Here is an 8,256-nt window from a genome sequence, read left to right on the forward strand (position 1 = left end):
TGTGCACCCTTGGAAGATACTTTGTGTACATTTGTAAGTAAATGAGAAGACCAAAGCAAAAAAGAAATAATTGTGGCATATCCTGTCCATTTCACTACATTGTAAGTACATCTCAACTTTGTGCAAATTGGTTCTGATTCCAAAGAACATAATCAACCATCAATGCAAAAAATGTGGCATAAAAACTCTATTGCCCTAAGTTGGAAATTCTCAAGACCATAATCAACCACCATTTAAAATGAAATTGATACACCAATGCAAAAAATGTGGCCTAGAAACTCTATTGCAATACCTTATCAATATAACTCAAATCCCTTTCATATGCTCATTGGCTCTCATTGAACATAACTATTACAAAAGGCTCCATTTGAAAATTGCGAGCCATTGGCCAAAACAAAAGTCTTTTTTTGTTCTCAAAAAGTTTCCATTACAAAATTGGCCAATGAAAAAAATCATGATCACCATAAGAGAGTAAAATGGAACGCCATAAAAGGTGACATGCCATGAACCATAATATAAAGTCCCTAATGATCAACCAAGAGCTTTTGGGTCCAACTATGCAAGCTTTTCTTTGTATCCTCCACATCCTCATGCTTGAACATTTTTTTTGATAGCTACAAAAAAAACAACTAATTTTAGCATACACAAGTTAAACATATGAAACACACAATATCTACATAATTTTTAGATTGAAACAAAGCCCAAGAACATACCCATTGCCTTGATCTTTTGTGTTGTAAACCTCCAATTATGAGAAATCTCATAATTGTCATGACATAATAGCCACCATCAAACCCATTTGGCTGCATAGGTGTCTATTACAAAAAGCATCAATTAAGAAAGATATCATTCAAGGAACAATGACAGTTATAGTATGTCATAATAATCAATATCTAATTCTCATAAATGATTTTCTCATGTTAAAATGATCATTTAATATGGGGAAGTGCCAGGGGAGAAAAAGCTAGAATATTGGTTAAGCTAGCAGAACGGCCACAATAGGGATCCAAAGGAGGGAAAATAGGGATCCAAAGGGGGGGGCATCTGCAAAAGAGCAATGTGCAACAATGGTCTTAAAAGACCCTAAGGTTCAGCCCATTAAGACTTCCAAAATACTACGGTTCCAAAATTCAAAGGTTGTGTCCAAAGGTCAAACATTGGGGGAATTGGATGCTTTGTGTGTGTGTCCCAAAAGTCTTTGTCAAGCCCTACATAGGAGGGGGCGAGCCCAAGAAGTAGGGGATGAGAGAGAAACTCATACACACACAACCTCCCTTCAAAGGGAATGAGGGACACATGTCAGCTCCCTAGCCCAGATGCTCACAAGGTGTACCCAATTCCTATTGGATGGCCTTGGAGGTGGACCAATGAGAATTAGGCTAGAGTAAATTTAGTTTAATTAATTTAAAAACACTTAATAAAAGAACCAATAAGAATTAAGCTCTCTAGAAGACTAATGGATAGTCTTCCAAGGGGACCAATGAGCATTCAACAGCCCAATGGCTTGCCTGATTCCTATTGGCCAGGAGGGAAAGGGGCCCAATGAGAGTTTAGTTGAATTAAATAATTACCTAAAGCTCTCACAAAAGGGGAAAGGGGGACACATGTTAGAAGGCTATCACGTATGCTGCTTAATTACCATTGGCTAAGCCTGGGGAGGTCCAATAGGATGCTAGCAAGAGCAAATAGCAAGAGGGGTCGACCAAGAGAGAGAGGGAGACTGATTTTTCAAAGGCATTATCACCTACACACTCACACTAGCTCATGTGTGAAGTAAGAAGACTCTCTCTCCTTCTCAAGATTTAATGGAAAGCTTATCACCTACATGCCTACACCAACAACTCTTGGCTTTGTGATGCAAATCCAACCAAGAGCCAAGCTTCAATGCATGCTCATCTCCTCTACCATGCTAATTACTAAGCTAAGCTACGCTAATATCAGTGATTATGTGAGGAGATGTACATCTTTCTCGTAAGAATACTCCTTCTTCCTCTCAATCTACTCTCATACCCTACTAGCTCTCACCATCTTCGAAGGTGTGTGAGGTCTTGGGTCTGAGACAGTGAGGGAATTGATGTTTTGTTTGATAAGTGTTTTGCGTAGTGCATGAAGTTTCCATCTTCATTGCACTAGCTAGTATTGAAGGAACACAAGAAATTGTATTGTAAAATGTCTCTCTTGATGGGAGAAACCATAATACAAAGCCTTTTGGAGGGGGGACCGGCTCCATGCAAATCCGGTCCTCAACTGTTGTCAATTGCTTAATTTCTCTCTCTTTTGAATTATTGTTCATGCTATCTAACTAGGTGTTATTGTTGCTCACTATGTTCATGCTATTTTCCGCTACACACAAGTTACTAGGCCATTAAATGTTACAGAGTGAACCTACAAAAGTACTCATCAAACCTCTATTGAGTCAATGTGACAATATTGTCGAGGTTTCAAAAGCTCCTCCTTAATAACCTCATGTGAGCAGAAGTTGGAGAAATGTGCGAGTGCCCTAAGAAAACCACGCTCGTTTCATGTAAGTACTTATTTATAATTATGGATATATACATACAACCAATAAATTTTGACTAGTACCTCTCTATGTGTGGCAAGTAGTCAATTATTGAGCACATGGATAAGGAGTCGAAAAACAAGAGTGAACTTTGCCCAAATGGCAACCCAGACAAGCGGGAATATGGCCATTATAAAATACCATGAGAGTCCAATGTGATCTAAAGTGACACAAATTCTATTATTAATTAAACTTTAAGACGAACTCTAGCGATCTTAGGGGAGACAAATTTCCTCATACCTATTGATAATTGGAAAGAATGTAAATGTTTGGGCTGCTAAGTCCACATTTCCAAAGAAATTCTCCACAGCAAGTTGACTTGTATTTGTGAGCATATATGAAAACTAGAAACTATCCATGAACCAAACATGCTCAATAATGTCACTAGAAAAAATGTGCTCCATCCATCTACAATCCACGTGTGGTTTATTACTTATTAGTACTCAATGAATCAAAAAACCAATAACTAATGAAGAAAATAATAGACTTACAAGGCAAACATATTCATTGACTAAGTATTGGCTTCATTAGATACGATGTCATTGATGAGGTTTATATTGCAATCCACTGCTATGCCATAACATGAGGATCTCAAATGGAAGACCATGTCACTATAAAGACCACAATCCCATAGCAAAATACATCATTCCAATCACTAATTGTGCATGCAACAGAAAACAGAGCTAAAGGTCAAGGAGAAAGGAGTCACCTTTCCAACTTGGAAGCCTTAGATGATGTAGGTGGACTTTTCCAATCAAAAATACCTTGAGAAATGGTGCCATAGATATCTCTAGTCCCACTACTCCCCATAGGGGAGTTTATCTCTATAGGTGTAGGTTTGGAGTTTTTGGTTTAGCATACAAATTTGGCTACGAGGAAGAATATGGAGAACATAAAAATTTTTAGAACCATAAGTGAAAGAACTAATAAAAATCAATTTTTCATCTTACTTCGATATAAAGCCCTACCTGTCGTATACCAGTAATCAAAGAAAGTGAGTTTGAAATTGATCTTCTACAAGACTTTCGCGGAGCCATGGGTGATTGTGTATTCTCAACTCCAAGTGACATCTATATCAATAAAATTAACACTAAACGTTTTAATACATGGTATTGGACAACAATACAATGTGGCTATTTAGAGTTGGATGAGGTGAGTGGCTTACAAAAGTGGGCTCCCCATGGTTTTGCTTGAGGACATTATCCTCTTGTGCCTTCTCATCACTCTCATTAGCTTGCTCCTCCATCTCCTTCTTACGTTTTTTTTTTCCTTCTCTATTGTTGATGTATAGTCAAAAGATTTAATAGTTATGTTTCACTCAATGATTGGCTTACACTATGTATTAAAAAAACAAATGAATTTAGTAGCTACATACCACATCATCGTAGCCGATTTTGATATGTCGTTCAATCATCTGCACACAATGTGGCATCTCATTCTCCCATTGCTCCATCTTTTCTTTCACATTGAATCTAACCATTCATAATATGTTTCATCGGTTTTCTTTTTACGTGGTCGATATTGTCGACGTTTCCATATGATCGGTGCCCTCTTTTTTATATCTAGTAGATGCTTGTTTCTAACATTCTTAATCTTGAACTCTAAGTTAGTGAAGTGCTTCTTGGTTTGCTAGATTGCTCTAGAAGATGTGGGCTTTTGAATCATCTATCCCTCCTTAGGTCGACCACATGGTAGCTTTGGAATGGTGATGAAAATTTGATGACAACTCTCTAAATGACGCATCATATCGATCCTTTTTTGAAAAGCTCTATTCTTATTGGGACAATCTTCCAATGCCTGACAATATCGCACTGTCGTGTTGTCATGTTCTCTAGTCTTTTCAATGTAAAAAGCCCCATTCTAAAGACACAAAATTCTAAATGTAATTCATTATATACTTGATTTTACAGCGAGTTAATGCGTCTCACACTCCACAATATTAGTTCACTTTAATCACAAACAAAATAAAACGTATTCAAAACCTTCAATGATGCAAAAAAGCTCACGATAAAGTACCAACCTCCATTTAGAGTAACACTTTGCCCACTTGGGACCTTGTGTTGATTTTGCTGCTTTGCCCAAACTCCGCCTCCAAAATTGATTCTTTCACCCAGTTTGACAATTGTGTTGATTGCTCATTCGGAGAACCAGATGCCCGAATTCACACTATAATTTAGTACTGTTAAAGCTATAATGCTTGCACATCATCAAAGCTAAGGAAAGAGGCAGTTGAAGCTTAATCTTCAAGCTTTTTTCCACAGAGTTAAGCATCGATCAACATGGCCAAAAGCAGTTGTAGGCAGTACTTGTAGCTCATGCATAGGAATCGAGCACAAGTGCCCTTGCCATAGAATGCAGGCTTAGTTCAAAATATATAAACAACGCTGAGGTTGAGAGCAGGCGTCGAAGTGGAAGGCAAGGTCGCCATGGCCGAAAAGTGCTCAGAAGAGAGTTTGAGGGATGCAAGCCTCTGCAAGACAGTAAACTCGGGCAAAGGTGTAACTTTCGCCGAACTGGAGAGAAGTGCACGCTGGAAAATGGGCTGTTAGCGATGCTGCATTTAATGCGTTGCAGCCTTTTTGTCATTTGCTTTTGCAGGCAAGGTTGCCATGGCATGGAACGATCCAAATGGCTCCATCAACATGCTGCGCCGATCCCATCTGCAACTGCCCGTGTGAGATATAGACGAGGCTGAGTCATGCCCAGGCAACTCCAAAGACGTTCTGGCCTCCCACCCCGCCCATGCTCTGGCAAATCCTTGTGCGACCAATGAGCTTCGTTCTCAGATTCTCCCTCTCAAAACTCCTGCCAACTTCCCTCGATGGTGATACTCAGAGAGCCTCGAGGCAATGCCTCGACTCCACTAGCCTAGCCTCTGTGATGCAACCTGCACCAGCTCCTAATGCTTTGACTGCCCTGCATGCTTTGATAGCCCGCGTAATGCTTTGACAGCCCTGACAGCCTTGCTGGCATTAGAACTCAGCCTGTAGCCGGTCACACAGGCCACGTGCCTGCTGTAGTAGCCGGCGTTCAGGCTGCACAGGTGTTGGAACCAACGACTGTAGCTTATCGTGCGTCATCGACAGCAGCAGGGAAAAGACAATTGTGAAGGTTCAGCTGCACAGGAGGAGGTTCTCAAGGTTGTCAGTAGCCACGTGTCGTCAGCAGCATCACAAAAAGTTGGTGGCTGCCGAGCATCGTCTGCTTAAGAGCTATTTAAGAATAAGCAAGAAAACATTCAATCACTTGTGTGTAAGGGTAGCACCATTTAGGAAATGATGCAATACCCCCTTGCGTCGAGCCATTACCTTGGAAGACAGAGTATGTTTGGCACTTCATTGTTTGGCCTTTGGTACCAACCTCAAAGTTTTGGCAGATCTGTACTAGTGTGCAAAGAGTACTACATGTGGAATTGTGCTTGACTTCATTCATGCCATCAAAGTGTGTGGTCTGCATGACATGTAACTACGATGGTCTTCATAATCAAGGATGTTCCAACAAGCAGAAGAGTTTGAGAGGATACATGGGATTCCGTTTGTTGTGGGTGTTGTTGATGGTTTGCATATACCAATCATAGCACCTAAGGAAAACAATGTAGATTATTATAACTGCAAGGGGTTCCATTCTGTCCTTCTACAATGTACAGTTGCAACAAATTATACCGTATGGGATTATGATGTTGGATGGGCTGGCTCTATTCATGACTCATTTAATTTCAGTTATAGTGAAATTGGAAAGCGTTGTGAAGTAGGTCGCCTTGGACGGTATTGTCTTTTGGGAGATTGTGCTTACCCACCTCGTCCATATATGCTAGTTCCATTCAAGGGTAGCTAGTATGGTCTCTCCCGCCTCAAGTACCAATGGAACTTCATTCAATCAAGCACTACAATGCCTGTGGATAGGGCTTTTGGAATGCTTAAGGCTCGCTTTCACATGCTTCTAAAGAGATGCGATATGGATCTGCAAAATGTGCCCTCAATGGTTGCTACTTGCTTAGTGTTGCATAATATTTGCATAGTTCATGAAGATTTGTTTGACATGGATTGGGTGAATGAAGTAGAAGGAGACCTCAGGGCTGGGCAATTAGAAGAGGAGCCCACTCACAGTGCTAGGAGCTCTTTAGTTGAGCTCCAAGCAGTGAGACCCATGAGTACCTCAGACACAATTGCACGCGGGCAAGTGGTAGCTGGTGAAGAAGCTAGTATGCATGGCAATGGTTCTGATCGACGTGATAATCTAGCAAAGTTCATGTACAATGAGTTCAAGTGGAGGCAGATACAACTTGTGTTCCCTGACGATATTGCAAAAAAAGTGAGGAACCTTCAAGTGACTCCGAAAGTGACCGCAATGAGCCTCAGTCCAGTGAAGATGATTCCTCTAAACCTCCACATCTGTATTACTTTCCTTAATTTGGTTTATGTGTTTGAGGCCCTCACTATACTTGTTATTTTGAACCTACCCAGCCCCTCCCTTTCTTCTTTTCTCTCTTGATCTCTCTCCTTCCTCTCCATAATTCATGTAATGTCTTATTCAAACACTCTCTCATACACACTGCAATACACTCCTAATGTCACGTCTTTAAGGTTCTTTTGTGGAGGAACTTTGAAGTCTCAAAGACTGTGACCAAATATTAGTGGGATTCAAGGTAATGTAGATGCGTTGAAGTGTAGGGCTTCTGACGTGGCGAGCATGGCGATCATCAATATGAACCGTGTGGACTTTGCTACATGGGAACCACTTTGGTGAGTGGAAAAGTGCAGGTCGAGGGCATGGCAAGGAATGTGCAGTCTGAACCCGCCCTAAGAAGGTTGTGGAGGACAATGTGAAACTCTTCTTCTCTTACAACCACCCGGTGCTGACAGAGGGATTCAAGGGGGTTGTTCCGTGCCTTTATTTTGAGAAAGTATTGGAGTGGCCTAGGCTCTAGCAACATGCCCCTCATCTAAGGGCGCTTTCACAAACGATCGGCGTCCAAACTCCCCGTGGGTTTTATACAGGTGCCCTTCAAATCGCATTGATTTGCATTTGGATGGTACCCTCTTCACAAATTGCGGACAAAAGTTTCATGGTTTGGATGTCTACCTCTAATGCTTGCCCATAGTTTGGGCCGGGGGGGGGGTCGCCCATGATACAGACGTGACTAGGCTGCCACGCAAGCACCAACCTATGACCATGGCGTTAGTGTGAATCCCTTTCGGATGGCCATTTCAAAGTGGCGCACGTTAATTGGTCCTCATTTTTGTCCACAGACCATGGACGTATGTTTGTGAAAGCATCCTAAGCAACAGGCCCGCCGCCCAAGGACTCTCATTCCTCAGGCTCATGTAGAAGGGAGTGCAGTTCAAAGCCGCTCGATGAACCATTGCAACTTATCTCCGCAATGGTCCATCTAACATTATCAAAAGCCTGCCTCCTTGGCAGCTTCTTTAGCTTTTTCATATTGCTATTGGCTATCCTCCCTTAGCTGTGACAACATGATTTTTGTGTTGAAAACTCAAATCTTGCACCGGTGGAGCATGTCTTTTGCGGCGTGACAGAGGTAGGCCTGGCATGGTTTCATCACCATCGAATCCAGCCGGTTGGTTGTACATCATACATGTAACAAGCCATTTTATGGGTACACAAGTGCATCATACATGTAACAAGCCATTTTATGGGTACACAAGTGCATCCTCCTCAAGTGGTTCTTGAACACG

The 8,256-nt window shown here is 41.4% G+C and overlaps 1 protein-coding gene across 2 annotated transcripts; it reads right to left on the reverse strand.

Moving 5' to 3' along the window:
* Positions 1-281: 281 nt before the first annotated feature.
* On the reverse strand, positions 282-5,789 carry LOC147449904 (uncharacterized). 2 transcript variants are annotated; one of them, XM_086522728.1, is made up of 6 exons: positions 4,581-5,788; positions 3,936-3,974; positions 3,726-3,834; positions 3,529-3,630; positions 714-815; positions 282-614 (listed from the first exon to the last, which is right to left on the reverse strand). In XM_086522728.1, the coding sequence occupies exons 3-6, from the start codon at positions 3,804-3,806 to the stop codon at positions 525-527; spliced, it is 375 nt and encodes a 124-aa protein (XP_086378854.1). In that variant the 5' UTR covers positions 3,807-3,834; positions 3,936-3,974; positions 4,581-5,788; the 3' UTR covers positions 282-524. The 2 variants fall into 2 exon arrangements, with proteins under 2 accessions (XP_086378854.1, XP_086378855.1); XM_086522729.1 differs by having other exon boundaries at positions 3,726-3,974; positions 4,581-5,789.
* Positions 5,790-8,256: the final 2,467 nt, after the last annotated feature.

This window comes from Adiantum capillus-veneris, chromosome 10, assembly GCF_014529385.1.
Source record: "Adiantum capillus-veneris isolate H3 chromosome 10, ASM1452938v2, whole genome shotgun sequence".
NCBI lineage: Eukaryota > Viridiplantae > Streptophyta > Polypodiopsida > Polypodiales > Pteridaceae > Adiantum > Adiantum capillus-veneris.